The 23,389-nt window shown below is 47.5% G+C and overlaps 1 protein-coding gene across 1 annotated transcript; it reads left to right on the plus strand.

Annotated features, from left to right (window-relative positions):
• Positions 1-2,910: 2,910 nt before the first annotated feature.
• Positions 2,911-6,802, plus strand: hes1 (hes family bHLH transcription factor 1). The gene is made up of 4 exons (XM_089001524.1): positions 2,911-5,456; positions 5,590-5,685; positions 5,793-5,880; positions 5,977-6,802. The coding sequence occupies exons 1-4, from the start codon at positions 5,085-5,087 to the stop codon at positions 6,507-6,509; spliced, it is 1,089 nt and encodes a 362-aa protein (XP_088857650.1). The 5' UTR covers positions 2,911-5,084; the 3' UTR covers positions 6,510-6,802.
• The last annotated feature ends 16,587 nt before the right edge of the window (positions 6,803-23,389 follow it).

The following is a 23,389-nucleotide window of genomic DNA, read 5'->3' on the forward strand; positions in this document are numbered from 1 at the left end:
GTGTGGGAGGAAACCGGAGGACCCGGAGAAAACCCACGCGGGTCCGGGGAGAACATGCAAACTCCACACAGGGAGGCCGGACCGGGACGCGAACCGGCGACCTCTGCACTGTGAAGCCGGTGTGCTAACCACTCGACTACCGGGCCACCTTTATATATATATATATATATATATATATATATATATATATATATATATATATATATATATATATATATATATATATATATATATATATATATATACACTAAAGTCTTGTTATGTCAATATCGGTTATATCGATAGATAGTACTGCTTATTACGATACTATTTCTATGAACGCAAGGAGAAAATTTACATGCCGCAGGATCGGATATATCGATAGTCCGGTTCTATCGATATTTTTTCTCAGAAGGAGCGGTGCATGGACTTCATTTATAAGTAAAGGTAACACGATAATCACATGTTTTTTATTCTTTTTTTCTATGCTACAGTTTATAAGTTTATATAAAGAATGCTGACTTGACATTTTAAACAAAACACGTTAACTGTTGCCAATCAAATGGTGAATAAGCTACTCTGTAGAGTTCATGTTTGTAAATCTGACTGTGATGACGTCATATATATATATATATATATATATATATATATATATATATATATATATATATATATATATATATATATCAGAATCAGAATCAGAATACCTTTATTCGTCCCGCAATGGGGAAATTTGCAGTCCACAGCAGCAGCACTTTTCTGTGTAAATGCAGCCACGTTGAAAGGAACACCGACACCCCCGGACAAGTTGCGTCCATAATTTGTAAAATCCCTTCAAATGACTTCGACTGACCGCATTTTAATGAGATTTCACAGCATATAGCTATATTTTACTTTTTAAAAGTCACGATGATTATTCATGAAGTCTTGTTTTCGAGTCGATGCCGGAAGTGACATCACATTCGGTACGCCGCTGACAGAGAAAGCGACACACAATGCATTTTGGGTACTTTTATTCGTCTGAAAACACTGTGTTGAAATTAGAAGGAAAACTACATGAATAACGTGATGGTGAATCATGGTGTGGCAGCCAATTGCGGTAACACGCATAAAGAAGGTGTAAGTTTACACAAATTCCCTGCGGACAAAGCAGCCATTTCCAACGGACCAGAGCCGTAGAGCACAAGCGGAGGCGAATGAGGAAGCTAACCAGAGGTAGCGATTTGGCGCTTGGATAGCGGAAGTTTGATGCAAGTTTACTCATTTAGTCACACTGCATGCTAACTGTGAGCTCTCCTGGTGAAAGAGAGCAATCGCCATATTAGTGGAGCAAACCGATCGGACAAACATTCACTTTCCACCGTGTCGTTTGTTACTCTGTAGCATCTTCTCCGAATATGAACTCTCTGAAACCATTGTTTTGGTTATGGAGCAAGGCAGTTTGTGGGTGGGCCAATCCTAACGTGATGTCACAAATAAGGGGGCGGGACTTTCTGAATCTCCCCAGTTTCAAGCTCATTTGTGGCAGTTTTTGGACACTTTAAGTCATTTTTATTGGTGTTTTGCATTTGACTAAAAATATCAGCCTGCGTGTTTTGGGTATTTTAGATGCTATAAAACGTTTTTCTGATGTCAGTTAGGAAACCAAAAAATGGTGTCGGTTGACCTTTAGTCTTTGTTTTGAAAGTGCATAAACAGGTGGGAAATGGCTCCTAAAGTGAAACTACTAAAGAAAGTTTTTCGAGGACTTGTTATAGATGAGCAGAAAGATCAGTGCTTGGCCTTTTTTCTCAGTGTGACATTGGACATGTTAGATCGAATCAGTTTGTTCAGCCAGAGTCAACGATTAAATGGAAAAAAAGCTGAACAAAAAACACTTAAAAGAGAATGTCGCCCTGTTATCATGGGTACCAGTTAAATTAATAATCTAGGGTTTTTTATATGCTGAGAAAAGTGGTGTGTTGAATTTACTTCATTTTATTTTGTCAAGTGAAATAAAATATCAAGATTTGACACCATTTTGGCAGTATAGCATAGACAATGAAACTTTTTGAATATACAGTACATATTGCTCCATTTTCTGAAGGCATTGATGACTAGTTATGTTCTGTTTTTCTAACTTTATGATCGTCCCCAAAATCCCGATCATGTGAAACCTCCTCTCAATTCGCAGAGGTCCTTTATAGGCATGCGCGCTTCCCACACTTACCCTATTATGGGGAAGCCATCTATAGTTGTAACAGGTAACACCTGAGGGGACAGACGGCCCGCCAGGTGCAGCCTGAACTTCAGAAGTGGGCGGGCTGACGTAGTTCACCGCCGGAGACCTTTTTTGCAACATGAGCGTGAGAAAGTCATTCAGGCAGAGAGTGTCTCAGAGCGAGAGCTCTGTCTGGTCCACACGGCTTCATTTGTTTTGAGGGCTTTGCTCAGTCTTTGTGCAGGTGTGCAGTCTTCAACAATGACACATACTGATCATGTGTTTGACAGTGGCAGCATTGTTGTACATGAAAGATATGTTGGCTTTTCAACTGTTCCACCTCTATTTGGGGCAACAAACATCAACTCAAGGAGATGTTTGTTTGTGTTTTTGTCCTATTCTCGTGCTGCTAACATGTCCTAATTGAATTTGTTCCGTTTTAAGTGTCGTGTGACATTATGCCACAACACGCATGCGGGCAGTGCAAATCTGTACTGGAAGTTATGCGTTGTAAAACTTTAATTAACAGCAAGTGCATACGCTTGTCACATTGTTGTTGTATACCCTGGTTGTATTTGTCTTTTGGAATTCTTAATTACTACAAAATAATAACACATTTTGGTTATTACTTATTGGTTGATTGATATTATACGTTAGAAATAAGACAGCAAACATTTATTTGATTAAATTATATATTGCGGTTGAATGTTTAGCTGTTTAAATATACAATTTAATTTTGTGGGAATGCAACTTTTTTATTGTACTTTTTTTATAGTTTAAAGTATTTTTGTGATGTCATGTTTTGTATTACTAACTAGGACATAATTACAGCAAAGTTGATTGTTCAATAAAAATGACTGTTAGACAAAAAAACAAGGGGGCAAAACTGATCCTGCTTTATACTGAAAGAGGCAGCAAGCCGGGTAACCATGCCTGTTTGACGATACCACAATTGTGTATTCACGAGTGAAACGGAAAATTATATGGGGGAGTATCGACGTATATTCATACTGACTTGGTATCGATATTATCAATAATTGGATCGGTCCGCCCACCACAAATCCTTTTTTGCCCAAATGTCGCTCAGTAAAAATTGCACCCACTCAACGCGTTCAAACGCTGCGGCGGCAGTACAGGCAGCGATAATTCACCCGATTAGATGTGTGAATGTTAGTGGCGGGGGTGAATGTGTCTTTCGCTTCCCCCTCCCCTTCGGAGCCGTCGCCGCGGGCGCCTGCCGATCAAATCGGCTCGGCGGTGACGGCGTGCCGGCCGTCGGCTACGCCCCGCGGACGGAGGCGGCAAGCTGCCGAGAAGCTGCCGAGAAGCGCGCCTTCCCCACGGACGCCTGTACGCTGCGTGTCGCGGTCTCTGCGGTAAATGAAGGTGTGCTGAGGAAGGGAGTGGGGAGAACTCTTGTACTTTGTCTTTTTTGGGGGGCTTTTGATCGGTGTTAGAATCGAGCGTTCTGCGAAGTAAGCATTTAGAAGCCTTCCTTCTTCCAGCCCCCATAAAGATAAGCGAATGGAGTGACTGGGAAGCCTGTGTTGGCGGGTGGCTGCGTGGTGGCCACAGGCGGGGAGGAAGGCGGCATCTGCGAGCAACAAATCTCCCAGCTTGCTCTCGCTCGCATTCCGATAAGGAAGCCCGGGCCCAGCTAGCTCGGGAGGCGTGGTTTTCCCAGGCTTTTAAAACAGCAGCTGCTATTTACCTTCCCCTCTAATGTAAACCACCGCAGCCGCCGCCACCGCTGCTGCCCCAGCCACGCACCTCCTCACCCCCCTCTCCCCTCCTCTCGCCACCACCCCCCTCCTCGCCTCACCTCCCCTCGTCTACAGCCCAGTGGCCAAATTTCCACGCACCGTGCTCGTAAAACCAGCTCGGCACGTGCTCCAAATACGGCTCCATGCGTGATTAAATGACAAACATCTGTACAAACTAGCTAGCTAGCACACATACTGTCGTGCTTCGATGCAGATCTACCAGTAGGAATAAAGACGCACTTGTTGTGCAGACTTGCTGATTCCACTTTATCGCACGTGTTTGCAAACTGTGTTCTGCACCTAAAGAAGTATTCTTTTAATTTTTTTTTCAAACAAGACACACCCTCCTGCTTTCTCTTAGTCGCCACGACAGACACACAAATTCTTGGCACCTTTCTATTTGACTGTTTAAAATGTATGATATGGTTACACGTGACGTAGTTGTCTTGGGAAGGAAAACATATTTTCTTTGGAATCTGGAGTTGAAACACACATAGAATAGTCGTAAATTCTGTGCATATATAGGGAGAGTCTTCTGATAGTTTGTTTTAAATTAGGAATCACGTTTGTGGCGTTTCGGTGAAAGACAAACAACTTTCTATTTTGAAAAAAAAACTTGGAATGGATGTTACTTTTTTGCATTTTCGAGGCTTGTCAACATGTCAATTAACGTTCCGATTGTTGCGTCCAGATGATTAAGACAGAAGACAACTTTTGAAGAGAAATGTGTAGGAAATTTGACAAATAACTTTTCGGTTTCAAATAAAGCAGCCGCTATAACAGTATAGATATATTCGTTAAATTGTTGACTAAGGGTTTTTAAGAAAACGCCAACTTTGGTGGAAAGTGTCGGCGAGCTTTTGAATGTCAAAACCGGGTCGACGCGGCGTGAGTGCGCGCGTATGTTGGACGTGTGCCGAGATTGTTTATCTTTGCGCTTCGGGAGCGAAAGGGTGCCTCTCAGCTCGCGCCTGCTCCCATGCGGGTGCCCGCCGTGTGATGATTGAAGACTGGAAGGCAGTTTCCCGGCTGCGCCCACAGCCCGGGCGGCGGGCCATTGGCCGCCAGCTGCGAGCTGCCACGCAGCCAATGGGAGGGCGCCGACCACGAGCCGTCCTCCCCCGGGCCGCGTGCGCCTCGCTATGATTGGTGGGAAGTTAGTGTGGGAAAGAAAGTTTGGGAAGTTTCACACGAGCCGTTCGCGTGCGGGGCTAGATATAAATACACGCCACACGCAGACGCGCCGACACACGCAGACGCACACTCGCTGCGGCACGTCGCCCTCTCGGATTCAATCTTGCTGCACCGACGCGGGACTTCCTTTTGCCATTTTTGTCACTTCCTTTTTTTGCATTGGTGGACCGTATTTTGCTGCGTTTTCGGGGATAATTGATTTGACTGTGAAGATGCCTGCCGATATGATGGAAAAATCGTCCTCGTCTCCTGTCGCTGCCACCCCGGCAAGCATGAATTCGACCCCCGATAAACCTAAAACAGCTTCCGAGCACAGAAAGGTGAGCGTACCGAAATAAACATCTTCCATTTTGAGTCACCGTAATGCGCCTAGTATTGGCAATTTGAAGTTTATTTAACATATTTATTATATGTTATTTATTATTATTTATTTTCGTTATTTTCTCTCTCAAGTCTTCCAAGCCAATTATGGAGAAACGCAGACGAGCCCGTATCAACGAGAGTTTGGGCCAACTTAAAACGCTCATCTTAGATGCGCTCAAGAAAGATGTAAGTGTTCTCACGCCTGTGAATTGGGAAGAAATACAAAAAGCTCAACATGTGGAAGTGATCACCTGGATCCTAATCGCGGGTTTGTATCATTTTCTCCTGCGCAGAGTTCCAGACACTCCAAACTGGAAAAAGCAGACATCCTGGAGATGACAGTGAAGCATCTCCGGAACCTCCAGAGAGCTCAAATGACTGGTCAGTTTCATTCCCACTAAGGACTCTTCAATAACATATCAAACAAACAAAAAAGTGAGCTCATATAAATGTATGTGTGGTTTTTTTTTTGTACAGCTGCTCTCAACACCGACCCCACCGTGCTGGGCAAGTATCGCGCTGGTTTCAGCGAGTGCATGAACGAAGTGACGCGCTTTCTGTCTACCTGCGAGGGCGTCAACACGGAGGTCCGAACGCGGCTCCTCGGCCATCTGGCAAACTGCATGACGCAAATCAACGCGATGAACTACTCGAGCCAGCACCCGACCCCTCCCGCGGCCGGACCAACACACCCCTCGTTCGGCCAGCCTATGGTGCAGATTCCCGGGTCCTCCCCACCGGTGCTGCCCATGAGCGGCGTACCGTGTAAGGGGGCTCCCTCCCCGGCCACTTTACCCAACTCGGACGCCACCAAAGTGTACGGCGGCTTCCAGATTGTGCCTGCCACGGACGGACAGTTTGCCTTCCTCATACCCAACGCTGCGTTTGCCTCCAACGGTCCCGTCATTCCCGTGTACGCCAACAGCCCCGGGACACCGACGCCGGTACCGGCTGCCGTCTCCCCCGGGGCCCCTTCGGGAAATACGGACTCAGTGTGGCGGCCCTGGTAAACATGGCCAAGGAGCGTCAAGACTCTCCAATGACACTTTCTATCGTTTTTGTTAGTTTTTTTATCAAATGAAAAAAGATTATGCACTATATTCGTACAGCTAACAAAGCCAGTAAAGTTCATATTGAAATGAGATTTGTATTGTGGAAGTCCATTCACTGCATTAAAAAAAATCTTTATACATATATAAATATATATATACAGTTGTCTTTTCTACTTTTTTTTTGAAGCCAAAGATGTTTAATGCGCTGATGCCGTTCTTCTTTTTGGAAGACAAATAAATTTGTTACTTCTCGAAAACTTGTTCTGAAGTTTAATTTCTATGACTACATAAACCACTGTTTGGAATTGGTGCCATGTTGGTTTTGGTCAAAATATTGTGAAAAGCTAAGCATGTACTTTAAACTGTTAAATATTCGCTCATGTTTTACGTCTCGATGAGGTCGAAACTTATCATAGAACTAAACGGTTGTTGACACAAAGCAGTTGGACACTGCAGAAGACTGATTTGGGGAATCATCTAAACAACAAGTGTTTGAAGTCTGGAAAGATCATGGCACATGATCTGACTCTTAACTGTGGGCCACTTGCACCAGTGAGGCGGCTTTCAGTGGTCACATACGCCATCTATCAGCACAAATGGGCATTGCATCAAATGTTCTTGCGTACCCTCTTAATGGCCTCGGTCGTTGAAAGATGTTCTTCTCTCTGTACTCAGTTTGAAAAAAATATGTATTTACATTAATATCCTATCTATATCATGCAGTATCATTTTAGTGCAGATATTTTCTTTGGAGCATCACTATTGTTTCATGGTTGGCACATTTGTGTCACAGTTCTGAAGTTCTGCATTCATATCTGGACTTCTGGCAGTCTGAATACTCTCCTTGTTGTACTGCGGCTCACTCCCACGTTCTAAAAAGTTTAATATTATGTTGAATGAAGAATCAAAAGTGTCATAGCATACTCTCTCTAGTGAATAAGAGTGATGGATGGAATTTGGGAAGATAACGGCATGTAGATGTCATATCCCGTTTACATTGTTATATTCATTCAATGTTGATTTATTTATTAATTTCATAACTGAGACTGTGGATATTTCTGAAAAAGTTTCCATTTACGAAAGGAGAAATGGGTTGCGCAGTGGACTATATATACACCGGCCCGAAACGGCGTTCACATCCCGGCGATCCGGCGTGCCAGAGCGCGGACGCCCGATCCGCCTCTAGTCCTGGCCGGGTCACGGCCGGTGTTGGGTTAGTTAGCATTTCTTCTGCTAAATTCTGAGGTTCAGGGTCGGATCTCGGCTTAGACCTTTATGCGTGCGAGGTTTTGTTTCTCCCCTTGCTTGCATGGGCTTTCTTCATGAATGCTGACTTCCCCCCACCTTCCAAATACAGTAACATGTAAAGAGTTTGATGGTTCTCTTTATTTGCAAGTAGATTCGTTGTCAGATCTCCCAGGCAGGTGACGCGCAGAGCTTGATCGCGGCGTGGAGTTGAGCAAGTCGCTTTGAGTCTGTGAGTCCGAGATGAGTCTGAGATGATTCTGCCCCGTGGTTCGCCCAATCTCTCTGTCCCGCGACAGCTCCTTTTATACAATTTTCAAGCGTGTGCTATGCGTCAGGGTGAGATGCACATCCAGGAGATCAAGGAATTGAAAGACATGAAAGGGTTGAAAGGCGCACTTCAAAATCATACACACGTGTGACGCCACACATGCACGCCAAGTGAAATAAAGAATGCCCATTGGTGTGAATGGTTGTTTATCTAAATGTGGTTGTTTGAATGGCAACCAGTCCAGAACGTGCCCTGCCGATTCACCCAAACTCAACTCATATAGAGTTCAGTTCATCCGCAACATCCGCAAGAAAGACATTTTCAATTCTTATGCATGCTGACTTTAAATACAGAAATGTTGCTTTGTGAATTGATCTGAAATTATTTTCCTGTCGGGGTTGGATGATGTTATTTTAATTTTGTGTTTATGTGAGACTTGGTTGCTAATAGTATATAATATACTGTACTATATATCCGTGTATATATAATAACAGATGTATGTGGTTTTCACAGTAAAAGAGAAAGCATATCGCTCTTTCAAGACTTCAAATATTTCTTACTGTATAGTAATAATAATAATACATCGGCACCTTTTAAAGCTCTCAAGGACACTTTACAGTGAAAAAACAGGGACATATATAAAACCACAGATAAAATTCCAAATACAAAAAAGAGATAAAACTACACAGAGAATGCAGTTTTAAATAGGTGGGGTTTGAAATATAGTGTATAAATATAGTATAGACCCCCCCGCTGCGTTCTTGACCAATCATGTGCGGCTTTAATAATAATAATACATGTAATCCAATTCAATCCAATTTCTAAGCGCCTTCTGGGGGCGGGGAATAGAGGACAAAAGAAGTCCACTGCCATTTCTTTGTTGGAGAACGGACTCATTCACGAACGACACACCACTCATTGTTGTGCTCCGTGTATATCCCGAAAAATTGTTTGTATGCCAAGATTAAATTGAATGAATGAATTTAACGTTCGTAAGCCGAAAAGTTCGTTAGCCAAGGTGTTTGTAAGCCGAGGTATCACTGTATATATATATATATAAACATGTTAATTAGTTATGTCACCTTGACTTGGCCATAAATGCCAATCAATTCTGTGGGAAATTTTGTTTGATTTGTCGTCAACACGTGACTATCGTGATAGTACTTGTACCTATCCTTTTGTCAGTGTGGCATGTGTGTGTGGCAGTGAACAGAATAAATTGGTGACAATCCGTACAAAAGCTGACCTTGGTGCTTAATACCAAATTGGACCACTTTTGGGATGTTCCGCTGTCATACACACAAATGTGAAGGCAGACAGAAGCATTATATACAAGGCGATCCTATTAGAGAGGCATTCTTCAGCCATCATGTGGCTCCCGGCATCCTGACATAGTGTGCCGTTGATTTAATCAAACTGCTGTGTGATGCCAGGAGGGTTCATGTTTAACATCCAGCCATGTGGTAGCGCTCTGCTTTCCCCAGGTGTGTGTGCCCCCTCCAGCTATCCCAGTGTGGCCCTTCTTCTTTGAAGCCTGTTTGTGTGTATGTGTGTGTGCGCACATGCAGGTGTTTGCAATTATCAACGCGCTAAGAGGCACAAAGTGTGGATAAGTGCCATCATTTTGAATTTCCATCACACCTTTTTGCGGGGGGTCATGCATCACGGTTTTGATTGTAGCCATGTGTGTGCGCGCTGTTGTCGTGTGCTATATTTGAGGATCTGCCTGGCCAAAGGGAATAGTGAGGAAGGCAATGGGGAGTTAAATATGGATAGGCCATACTTTTGTGTTTGTGCCTGTGTGTGTGTGTGTGTGTGTGTGTGTGTGTGTGTGTGTGTGTGTGTGTGCACACACACACACACACACACACACACACACACACACACACACACACACACACACACAGCCATTCCCAGAACGGTGTGTCCAGCTGCACTCCAACGCAGCTTTGCGCTTCCTGGCCCACGAGCCCCAGGGCCACAGCTGGACACAGGACGTCGAGGAGGCACGTGGTGTGACCCGGACAACACCCAGCTGCTGAAGATCTCTCAACAACTTCATGATTCCTTCCCGTCCGCAGAACAGCTTTACGAGCCTCTCCAATTACCCGGCGCAGTGGCCGCGCTGCCGCACTGACCGCACACATGTCACAACACGTCCAGGGGGTTAGCCGCCATGCGTGTCCATTAACTTTTCCCACACTCCGCGTGCGTGCAGGGAGTAAAGGGAGGCTGGGGAGGGGGGGGTGGGTTAAGGGGTGTTTTTAGAACTCCTCTGCTTCCTCTTTGGCTGCTAAGTGCTACCATATGGTCCTCTCTCTCTCGCTAACTGGTGGTTGGGCTGCCTCGCTCGCTCCTTCTTTCTATTGGCCCGTCACTGCAGGGCTGTCTTTGATTGCGGCCCAGACAAGCGAGAGCTTTATGATTTAAGCCCTGGGTTTGCTGTACCAAGCCCTGGACTCATTTCGAAGACAAGCCCCCCCCATCTCTCCCTCCCTCCTCCTGCAGTTGCAGAGGAAGGCTGTTTTCTGGCAGGAAATGAATAGCTCCCAGATGAGCGCAGGAACCTGAGAGGTCGTGAGAAAGAGGCGAAACCCCCCCGCCGCCGCATCCGCCCCCCCTCTCCGCAAGGCCCGGCCTGCTGCCAGCCGCCAGGGGAATGTGGGAGAGCGCCTCTGACACACGCATCAACCCCTCTGCCGTCCACCGCACCGCCCGACTGACTGGCTACGTCCGTGCCGGGCCCCGCGCCCACAATAGACTCCAGGGTAGGGCGAGCGCCACAGAGGCCGGCAGCACGGCTCATCGGCCAGCCAACCGCCATGGAAAACGGGGAGACGTGAGCCGGAGCTGCGTGGGTGGAGGTGGATCATTGTGTTTCAATCCCGCCCCATCTCGGCCATAAAGTTAGGAGTGTGTGAGTCGAGTTTACATTAGCCTCACGTATGACCTCGCATGCACACTTACACGGTCACTCACAAGCTTTCCTCCCGTTTTCCCCAAAGGCAAACACTCAGCCCCTGATGCAGGTGTTCCTTCTCAGGAGCAAAGGGTTTTTCCCCTTCACCTCCCCGTGTGCTACACTAACATTTATCCCTCGTGATGTTGACATTGTTATGCTTCGATGTGATTTAGCTGCAGCTTCACGGGACTTCCCAAAGGTCTTTTTTTTATATGTGTCTGTGTGTGTGTGTGTGTGTGTGTGTGTGTGTATTTAAATCAAAGTCAAAGTCATCATTATTGTCAAATATGCTAATATGCATGACATACAGCACAGATGAAATTACTGTCCTCGCGGACCCAGGCACTTATAACGCGGCTAAAAAAGACAGACAATTGACAACAGACAATACATGTAGACTGTGAATGTAAAGTGTGGTAGTGTCGTGTGTAAAGTGACATAGTGTAGTAATGCAAAAACAAAAACGGTTGAGGTGAGGTCATGCAGAAAAAAAGGAAAATAGAGTTCCGGATGATAGTATAGCGTGTAGCATGTACTCAGAGTTCGGTGAGTGTAGCAGTAGTAAGGGCCGGGGCGGTAGGGATGGGAGGGAGTTGAGTCTCCTGACTGCCTGGTGCAGAAACTGTCCTTGAGCCTGCTGGTCTTGGCTCAGAGAAATGAGTTTACCTCAGCTTTAGATTGACATGTGGAGGTAAACTAATTACATAGTCATATATTATTTCATGAATGTAATCGTATGTGCCACAATTTTAAAATATTGTCATATAGAACTGTGTTTCTGAAAACAGTGAGTTTTAATAAGTAATTTGTGGTAGCAGCATGGTAAAATAGTGGTTAGCAATGTTGGATTGGATTGCATTAGCCTTTATTAGTCTCACTGTGGAGCATTTTACAAATTCCCAAATCACAGCAGCAAAGTTATAAAAAGAAGAGGAAAGGAAAAAGAAATCGAAGAACAAAATAATGTTTTCTACTAACTTGGTGACTGCTTTTTTCTATCTATATGATCGCTGTCCATGTTAAGTGCTTTGTTGCAGCTTCAACTGTTGTTGGATTGGATTGGATTTGCCTTTATTAGTCTCGCAGTGGAGAAATTTACATTTCACAGCAGCAAAGTTATGAAATAAATGAAAGTAGAAAAGCAAAACACAGGAGCTGTTGGAAAGGCAGCCACTCTTGCGGCGCCGTCTTGAAGTCAAAAGAACAAAAAAAAAACTAAATAACAAATAACATGACAACACAAAGACACAGAGAGACATTCATTCTTAAGCACTTTCTGTACCCTCTTTGTTACATAAAGCAGTTCCAGATGAAAGAGGAGAGGATCAAAGCGTCTCTTCACCAGTGGATCAGGGACATCATGGTGGAATGTGCACGTCGACTACAAGCTAAATGTTGAAAGCAAACACGCAGCTGTAGCATCCATTGACGAAAAGAGATTGTCTCACATCTCCTGTTGTTAAAGTGGTATATAAATCAATATATATATTGTATTGAATTGTATTGTGTCTTCATACACATATTTGTGAATGACGTGTTTGCCCCATATTACATGTTCCTGTCTGTCGGCCTGCCTGCCTGCCTGTCTGTCTGTCTTGATATATGTATATATATGTATATGTCTATTGTAAAGTGTCCTTTAGCGTTTTGAAAGGTGCTTGTAAATGAAATATATTATTATTCTTATATGTACAGATGTGTGTGTGTGTGTGTGTGTGTGTGTGTGTGTGTGTGTGTGTGTGTGTGTGTGTGTGTGTGTGTATGCGCGCGTGTGTGTGTGCGTGTGTTTGTGTGTGTGTTTATGCTTTCCACTAAGCCTGAGGCACTGTCATGATGAAAATCATAAGGCATTTCCTCAACTGTTACCACAAAAACGTTCAAAATGACAGCCCAATGGATCAATCATGATATACTGATTTCAAATACGCTTCCCTGCCCAAAAAAAGTTAATACACGACTTGATTTTAACAAGATTGTCTTCGATTTCTCTTAGCAGTGGTTTGAATGACTTGTTTCCCATGTGTCTTTTTTCCCCACATCTCCCAGTCATTCACACACACTCCTTTGTCTCTCACTTTTTCGTGCAAGATGCACAGACACACACACACGTGCGCACACACTCACACACACGCACACCATACGCACACACAAGCACCCACCCACCCACCCACACACACACACACACACACACACACACACACGCACAAACACACAAAAACACGCATGCTGTTTGTTCGACGCTCCTATGGTAACCTGTTGAGCCATTAAACAGGGCTAACTGTCTGTATCCTACAAGTGGACTTGCCCGTTTTCCTTGGCTCACCTTGCAAGGGGCCAAAAAGCCCAGCAGAGGCTCTCACCACCAGCAGCCCATTCAAATGTCAGGCACTTCGTTTGAAGTCGCACACTGCTATGTAAATCCACGTTTTTTTCTCACCAGCACAGCCTCTCACGCCCACGCATTTAGGCAGAGGCGGTCGGGGACGTCCACGGATTGTGTCTTTATAGTCAGCTGCCTTTGCAAGCAGTCTGTATAGCGTATGCCCTGCCCAGCCCCCCACAAGCTTAACGGTACATAAACATGTTGACATGGACATGGAATCTTGAGAAGATCGGGACAAGGCAACCATACCAAGCTGTCACTTACCAAGTTGGCACAACCCCCAATTCTGAGAGGTGACAGTGATGATCCCCATCTCACTGCGCCTTTGTATGACCTGTCCTCCAACTCCCCTAAAACCCAGTGCCAAATGAGTGGGAAGGGCCCCTTTATCAGTCCCCTCTGAGACCTTCACAACAAACAACGTCTCACGTCACACCAACATCCAATCTGTCGGGCTGCTTTTATTGGCACAAAGCATTCTTTTGTGAAACAGGCTCTCTTCTATTTTCTTTTCACCAATTCTGAATCAACCAATGGAAACCATCCTAAAAAATCAATCAATAGACGCATCACAATGAAACTGTGTGATATGGTGATCTTGAAGCATTTAAAAGTTTAAAGCATGCAATATTTTGATGCAGTCGTGTGATTTCAAAATCAGAAGAAAATATTACCTCTTTGAAGGTGTCGGCGGTTTTGCTACTCATACGAAGAGCTTTGTCAGCGAACTAAGGTTGTGCTGGTAACCCTGGTCCTATATCCCTAATGGACAGAGGTGGGTGTGCCAGACCTTTGCTCTCAATGGTACCTGTGCCCAATCCCCTACTCTGAGGTCTGGCACTGCCACCTCTGTGCATTAGGGATATAGGACAAGGGTTACTAGCACAACTTCAGTTTGCTGCCAAAGCTCTTTAGATGAGGAGCGAACCATCCGACACCTTCAAAGAAGTACAAATGATGGCTGAAGAAGCCTTTTACACAATGGACCACTCCTGTATGACTGATAGCCTACACAGCTCTAAATCAGAACTACACATTTCAAATTATCACAAGAATGCTATTTATAAAAGGTATTCAAAGTATTTCTATACCTTTGTACATTAAAAAAGGGAAAGAAACGTTGGCCCTCGTCAACAACAAGTTATTCAGTAGTAATGAAACCTGATGTTCACACCGGGTCAGTAAACCTGCCACTATCTCTGTCAGCTCACATTAGCTATTGACTTTCAACATGTCGCATCATCATCTTTGCCATCTCACTGATTGAATTGACACATTTTATATTTCTGTTATACAGTCACTCATGTTGTCGTGGTACACTCATCTGACTTGTGTGCGGGCACAGTGGGATCAGTTCCAACTCAGTGATGGTGTGAATGGTGGTGTGGTTCTGGATGTGCTCTTTGATCAGTTCAGGGGGTCGTCCGCCTTCTGCTCGAAATCAAATGGGATAAGCTCGAGCAACCCTGCGCTATTAAAAATGGATGGTTGGGTCGTTCGATTGTATTTCTTGTCTGTGAGTAGGCTGATCCCATACACAAGAATGCTCAGTCTGACGATGCCGTGTGCTCTCGTTGATGGCTTGATTGTAATGCTTTAAGTGTGTTTGGTGTTTGTTTGTACGTCCACGCAGCGCTGAGCTCAATTTTCCTGTCCTTGGGGAAAAACACACCCAACTTACCACTTTTTGTTGTATGATCTATGACGCCTGTTCTCGCGCGGCCACTTTTATTTTACAAAGTACTCTGGGGGCCCCTTTGAGACGAGGCGAAAGGAAAAACAGATTTTTTTTTGGATGACTCTAGAATACTTCAGAGGGATCTGATGTTCAGTATTCTTCTTTAGGAAATGAGCTGGAAGGTAGCCAAGGATGAGAGTAAATCAGAAACTGACTTGTAAAATCACATTGATGGTTTTTCAGGTTCAACGCCGACCACCCAGACACACACACACACACACACACACACACACACGCACACACACACACACGCACGCACGCACACACACACACACACACACACACACACACACGCACACGCACACGCACACACGCAGACACACACAGACACACACACATGCGCGCTCACGCACACGCACACACACACATGCGCACATGCATCAGAGGTGTGCATTACATAGAGAATATAGTCCATAGTGAACATCCCAACATGCAAATAAAGAAATTGCTACTTTCCTATTAGTCATTGGCTCATGCTGTTCTAATACCAGGACAATGGTCCCCAACATTTTTATTTTATTATATATATATATTTTTTGGGTACTGATAATAAAATAGAAATTAAGTACAGTAATTATACATGTTATTAGAACAGTGTTACTGTACTATAAAATAATTGTATAAAACAAAAAAAAATACTGTGAACTCCTGAGAAATGGACCAAATTGGGATTAATTATGCTTTACAATTTAAACATAATCATATTGAAGTATGATTCCCCAGCCTACATGAACATCACTTGCAAATGTGACTGATTGGATTGGATTGGCCTTTATTAGTCTCACAGTGGAGAAATTTACATTTCACAGCAGCAAAGTGATGAAAGGAAGAGGAAAGGAAATGAAAGCAAAGGAAAGGAAAGAGTAGAATAACAAAATTCAGGACCTGCTGTAAAGGCAGCCACTATCGCTGCGCCATCTTGAAGTCAAAACAACAACAAAAATGAAATAACAAATAATGTGACACAACACAAAATACAGACAGTCATTCAATCTTAAGCACTTTCTGCACCCTCTTTGTTGCATGAATCAGTTCTAGATAATAGAGGAGAGATGTCCTTTTCCCCAGGGGATCAGGACTTCAAGGTGAAATATGCATGTCTGCTCCAGGCTAAATCTTGAAAGCAAACACAAAGCTGTAGCATCCATTGATGAAAAGAGATTGTCTCGCATTTCCTTTCCCATGTAAGTCTGCTTCAATTCCAAGCCCCGACAGTTCCACATCGTGTCATCAAAAGATGACACAATCGATTGCTTTTCTTTCGTGAGTCACAGTTGTCCATCAGCTGCACATTTAGCTGTACGGTTGATCAATTTGTTACTCCTACTTCATCTTTACCGCCTCCTCTTTCATTTATTGGCATATTTTTTCAATATACAAACCAATGTTAGAATGAGGATTCTGATGGACTAGAGTCGTGCACAAATTCGCCCCCTCTGTTGAGGTAAATAATTCTCATAACTTGTGTCTCTTTGTGGCCTGGTACCAAATGGGCCATTGTCCCAGTTCTGATCCACGGACCCAGTGTTGGGAACCATTTCCTACAGGATTCAGAAAGAGTACACAAATACATTAATTAATTGTTCCAAATAAGGAATATTGTTGATTTGTAATTTCTGCACATATTTGTATAACAACAATGTTCTAACTTGAAACATCAACAGTGATAATCCTTTGGCTTGTGAACTAAATCATTCTCAATGGTGTTTTGAAAGATAGAGTCAAACTTTGAGCCGCCATTTTCTTCATTTGTCAGTTTCATCCACAAAGCCTTCCGTTGGAGAGCATTTATGTTTTGGCTTCGTTTTGGCTGCTATGTGATTAACAACAGACATTTGTTGCATCACTTGAGCGTTCAGAGACTGAAAATGGAATCATCCCACCTCCCTCGGGTCCATCCATCCAACCGCAGCCTACAATGTGGCATGGACCTGTACTTAATCCTTTTTTAGGTGTTCGCGCAACAGTGTAGCTGGTCATAGAAATACAACCATTGTGTGCAAAAAAATATCAAGCTGCTGGTACTCAAATTGTGTGAGGCTGTACAATATAGTCAGTCCATGTTGTGGAGCATTCGAAAAAAAAGTGCAAATGTGGTTTCATATAATGTTCTTTCTGTTTTATGCCTCCCACCTCATGACTCTCTGTTGCCTCACCTTTGTGGTCTATGTTCCCAAACACTCACATAAAACCCTGTTTTTACGGTTTGCGTCAGAAATGTTTGTTTGTGCATTTGGGCTTCAATCTTATAGGCTAGTAGTGTCTTGTTGTTTTGAATATAGGTCCAATGAAATCCTCCAAGGTTTTCAAAAGCCACAGAGGGGAAAACAGAATAATTATTTGGTGCATGGTCAATTCTTTCACTCCTTTCCCCTAAAATTAAAATGGAATCTTTCCTGGCATCCAAATATCTAAATTAGGCAAGAGGAGGAGTGCATTTCAGGCATGAGATAGTTCAATGTGCTTCTTAACTCATTCACTTCCAGACGTGCAAAAATGTGTCCACTCAAGTGCCAGGGTTTTTGTACCTTTTGTTTTTTACTCAAATTGCAGGACCCATAGAATTTTGAGTTTTAGGACTACATAAACATTCAATGCAGCGTAAGAAACTGTCATGAGCGAGTTGACAGCGGGGCGGAGCCTCCGCTCCCGCCGTTCGCCAGCTGCTGTCAATTCCGTCATTACTGACTGCGGGACATTTAAACCCGACGCTGGCACTTACCCAGTGTCGGAAGATACTTCGCCTCACGCTTTGCCAGTACCTTGAATGTATATTCAGTACATAGTTGCTTCGCCCGAGGATATCATTCTAGCCACGATCGCATGTATTTTGTTGCCTCGCGTCGTAGGCTGTTTTTGCACCCTCGTGTGCCTTTTCATTTTGTTAGTGTGGTTGGGTGGATTGCCGCCGCTCGCCCACTAACGTTGTTTATTTCGTCATTATTTCTGTTAATAAATCGGTTGCCTGCACTTACGCCTCTGTCCTGTTTGGCGATCCACCACCTATCCCCAACGTTCCCGCTCGTCAGCTGCAACTGTCGCCGCCGGAACGTGACAGAATCTTCCGACCAACATGGATCCCGCAGACAGTAACCGTATCTTCTCCGTCCTCGCTCAGCGGGCGGAGCAGATCGGTCAATTGGTGCCGGTCCTCGCGGAGATCCGCCGCGACATCCACGTATTGGCTCAACGGGTAGGAAGACTTGAGATCAGTGACGCTTCCGCCTCGGCGGCCGTCCCCTGCCAAACCATGAGCCGCGAACGCGACCTCCCACACCCCGCCCGTTACGGAGGGGAGCCCGGACGCTGTGCGCAATTCCTGCTGCAGTGCTCCATAGTATTTGACCAACAACCCTCCGTATATACCACCGACGCGGCAAAGGTGTCGTATGTCACCAGCCTGCTTGCCGGCCCGGCAGCCGCTTGGACGTTGGCCGTCTGGGAATCACGGCCGGAGCTCCGAGCTTCCTTCCCGGACTTCGTCGCCGAGCTGCGGCAGGTGTTCCATCACCCGGTGAGTGGGCAGGACGCGGAGGCCCAGCTGTGGAGCTGCCATCAGGGCAGCCGATCGGCGGCGGAATATTCCATCGCCTTCCGTGTCCTGGCAGCCGCCAGCGGATACGGCGACCGCGCCCTGCGGGGGGATGTTTCGGCACGGCATCAGTGCGGCGCTAAAAGACGAACTGGCCACCCGCGACGAATGCTCCAGCCTTTGCGAGCTGATCTCCCTCACGGTGCAGCTGGACAATCGGATGTGAGAGAGGACCCGGGAGCGAGCTGCCCAGGCTATTCCCGAGCCCCCGGCGGGGACCCGAGGGGGCGGATCCGGGACCTCTCTGCGCGGGGGGAACGCGGCCATGAAGCCTATGGAGATGGGGGGCGAAAGGGCCGCTCCACGACAGCCAGGGCGACGCAACCCCAGCCCGGCTTGCCAGCTCTGTGGGAAGTCGGGACACCTAGCCCCGGACTGTTCTAGCTGGGGACCCCCCGGGAGACCCTCCAGCGACTGTAAGTCGCCCCGTCCCCCCAAACTACGGGTCCCGTTAAGATCCGCGGGTGGGTTTGCATTGCGGAGACTGGAGCTGGATGCCGTAATACACGGTCCCACCAGGACCATGTCTGTTCGGGCCCTCGTGGATTCGGGGGCCGACGGCTGTTTCATAGACCCGCGCGTCGTGTCTGCGTTGGGTTGTCGGGTTGTCCAGCTGGGGGCGAGTCGGAGCATACTCGATCTCAACGGTCGGTTACTCGCCGAGGTCAAGCAAGAAACCGTACCACTTCGACTCGTACTCTCAGGCAACCACGTGGAATACCGGCGCTTCTTCGTAATGCCATCACGCTCGGTTCCCATCGTGCTCGGGTTACCTTGGCTGGGGACCCACAATCCGGCCATTTCGTGGGACGGACCTACCATTCAGGGGTGGAGCCCCCTCTGCTACGCCCACTGCCTCAGGTCGGCCGCGGGCGGGTCGTCATCATCTCGCGGCTACCCACCGGAGGTTATTAGTTTAGAGGGGGTCCCGCCCTGTTACCACGACCTACGACAGGCGTTCAGCAAGGACCGCGCCCTGTCACTACCACCGCACCGTCCCTATGATTGCGCCATTGACCTCCAGCCCAACGCTCCATTCCCCAGTTCTCGGCTTTACAACGTCTCCCAACCCGAACAACAGGCTCTCCGGGACTACATTGACTCTTCACTTGCAGCCGGGCCCATTCGGCCGTCACGGTCACCCTTGGAAGCGGGGTTCTTTTTTATCGCCAAAAAAGATAAATCGCTGCGTCCATGCGTGGACTACCGTGGACTCAATGAAATAACTATCAAGAACAAATACCCGCTTCCATTGATTGACTCCGCCTTCGCGTCCCTCCAGACCGCGACCGTTTTCACTAGACTGGACCTCCGGAGCGCGTACCATCTTATTCGGGTTAAGGAGAGGGATGAGTGGAAGACCGCATTTAAGACGCCTCTGGGACACTTCGAGTACTTGGTGATGCCATTTGGTCTCACCAATGCACCCGCTGTGTTCCAGAATCTGATTAATGACGTCTTGAGGGATTTTCTGAACATTTACTGTTTTGTTTATTTGGATGACATTTTAATTTTTTCAGAGTCCCTCGAGGCACATTGCCAGCACGCCCGGCTGGTTCTGCAGCGGCTGCTGCAGAACCGACTATACATAAAAGCCGAGAAATGTGAATTCCACACCTCCTCCTTACCATTCCTGGGCTTCATCGTGGAACGGAGGCAGATTCGGGCTGACCCCGCCAAGACCGAAGCGGTGGTAGAATGGCCCACGCCCACCTCTCGCAAGCAACTACAATGCTTCCTGGGCTTCGCCAATTTCTACCGCCGCTTCATCCGTAACTACAGCCGGAAGGCCCTCCCTCTCACCCAACTCACCTCTACTAAGACCCCGTTCAGGTGGACGGAAGAAGCGGACGCCGCGTTCCGCCTGCTGAAAGGGGCGTTCACTCATCCCCCAGTTCTCCACCACCCAGACCCCAACGCCGCATTCATTGTGGAGGTTGACGCCTCGGACTCAGGCGTTGGGGCGGTACTCTCCCAACGCTCCTCAGTCGACCAGGAGCTCCACCCCTGCGCCGTCTTCTCCCGCCGCCTCAGCCCCGCAGAAGCCAACTACGACGTGGGCAACCGGGAGCTGCTCGCCGTCGTATTGGCTCTTCAAGAGTGGAGGCACCGTGCTTACCGACCACAAAAACTTGGCGGTCATCCGGGCCGCCAAGAGGCTGAAGGCACGCCAGGCACGGTGGGCGCTCTTCTTAACCCGCTTCTCCTTCATCCTCACCTACTGTCCAGGGACCAAAAACACTAAGCCCGACGCCCTCTCGCGGATCCACGAGCCAGTTGGCAAGGAAGACCTCGCGGAATACATCCTGCCCGGCCGCCAGATCGTGGGGGCGCTCCAGTGGGAGGTCGAACGGAGGGTCATGGAGTCATTAAGAGGTACCCCGGCTCCCGATAACTGTCCCACTGACAAACTGTTCGTTCCCCAGTCGCTGCGCTCGGAGGTGCTCCAGTGGGGGCACGCATCCAAGGTGGCGTGTCACCCAAGGGTGAGCCGCACCGAGCACCTCGTCTCTCAGCGATTCTGGTGGCCGCGGCTCCGCGACGACGTGGCGGATTTCGTTAAGGCATGCCCGTCGTGCGCCTGTGGCAAGGCTTCCTATCAGCCTCCGGCAGGACTGCTCCGCCCCCTACCCGTCCCCCCGCGCCCTTGGTCCCACATATCAGTAGATTTCATCACCGGCCTCCCCCCATCCCGTGGTAAGACGGTCATCCTCACGATAGTGGACCGGTTTTCCAAGTCGGCACACTTTGTGCCATTGACCAAGCTGCCGTCCGCTATCGAGACGGCGACACTATTGGTCAAACACGTCATCCGTCTCCACGGGATCCCTACTGACATCGTGTCGGACCGAGGGCCCCAGTTCGTATCCCGGGTCTGGAAGCGTTTCTGCAGGTCCATGGGGGCGTCGGCCAGCCTGTCCTCCGGTTACCATCCACAGTCCAACGGCCAGACCGAGAGGAAGAACCAGGACCTGGAGGCGGCCCTGCGCTGCGTGTGTCTCCATCGTTCATCGGCCTGGTCCATCCATCTCCCGTGGGTGGAATATGCCCACAACACCCTGGTCTCCTCAGCCACAGGTCGGTCACCATTTATGTCGGCCTATGGCTACCAGCCTCCGCTCTTTCCCACACAGGAAGGGGAGGTGGAGGTCCCGTCGATACAACACCATCTTCGGCGGGCCCATCGGGTATGGAGGGAGACCAGGGCAGCCCTATCACGCATGGCGGCCCGGAACCAGAAGGTTGCGGATCGCCGTCGGCGTCCCGCGCCGGCTTACCAGGTGGGCCAGAAGGTCTGGTTGTCCACAAGGGACCTACGGCTGGCCGGGACCACTCCCAAATTGGGTCCACGATTCGCGGGCCCCTTCGCAGTGGAGGCCATCATCAACTCGGTCGCGGTCCGACTCCGGCTGCCCGCCTCCATGAAGATCCACCCGGTTTTCCATGTCTCTCTCATCAAACCGGTGGAATCCAGCCCCTAGGCCCCTCCTCCCGCCCAACCCCCCCCGCAGATGGTGGACGGAGGACCGGTCTACGCAGTGCGGGAGATCCTGGATTCACGGCGCAGGGGAAAGGGCATCCAGTACCTTGTCGACTGGGAGGGCTACGGACCGGAGGATTGTCAATGGCTCCCGCGAGCCTGGATCCTGGACCCGTCGCTCCTGAGGACATTCCATGAGGCTTACCCATCCAAACCGGGTGGGCCGCCAGGAGGCGTCCGTTGAGGGGGGGGGGTACTGTCATGAGCGAGTTGACAGCGGGGCGGAGCCTCCGCTCCCGCCGTTCGCCAGCTGCTGTCAATTCCCTCATTACTGACTGCGGGACATTTAAACCCGACGCTGGCACTTACCCAGCGTCGGAAGATACTTCGCCTCACGCTTTGCCAGTACCTTGAATGTATATTCAGTACATAGTTGCTTCGCCCGAGGATATCATTCTAGCCACGACCGCATGTATTTTGTTGCCTCGCGTCGTAGGCTGTTTTTGCACCCTCGTGTGCCTTTTCATTTTGTTAGTTAGTGTGGTTGGGTGGATTGCCGCCGCTCGCCCACTAACGTTGTTTGTCTCGTCATTATTTCTGTTAATAAATCGGTTGCCTGCACTTACGCCTCTGTCCTGTTTGGCGATCCACCACCTATCCCCAACGTTCCCGCTCGTCAGCTGCAACTGTCGCCGCCGGAACGTGACAGAAACATTAGACTCTCTTCTTTCTCCAGAAAAAAAAGCTAATTCCTAAATTCTATGGGTTTGGAGTTATATGAGTTTGAAATGAGGGTGGCTGTCCAAATTACAATGCAATACATACATCTTGTTTTATATAGCGCTTTAACAACAGCTGAAGCTGGAACAAAGCGCTAACATGGAAACAAAGGGAAATGCTGTCTTCTTGTGGAAAACGTCTGTGTAAGCTCTCAGTCGTACAGGAGTGGTCCATCGATGAGAAGGTTTCTTCAGCCGTCATCTGTACAAAAGTGAAGGTTTCTTGTGGAAAAGAAAAAATATTGCCAGAGGCCATGGCCAGCACGTTATCGGCACCCAAGCCTGAAAAAACTAAACCCAAACAAATTTGTGAATGGCGCTCTATGTCACATTTTCAATTCCCGGATAAATTTGTGAATGGCAGTGAATGAGTTAGTTAGTACACCG

Source organism: Hippocampus bargibanti, linkage group LG07 (assembly GCF_051943395.1).
Source record: "Hippocampus bargibanti isolate YZ-2025 linkage group LG07, ASM5194339v1, whole genome shotgun sequence".
NCBI lineage: Eukaryota > Metazoa > Chordata > Actinopteri > Syngnathiformes > Syngnathidae > Hippocampus > Hippocampus bargibanti.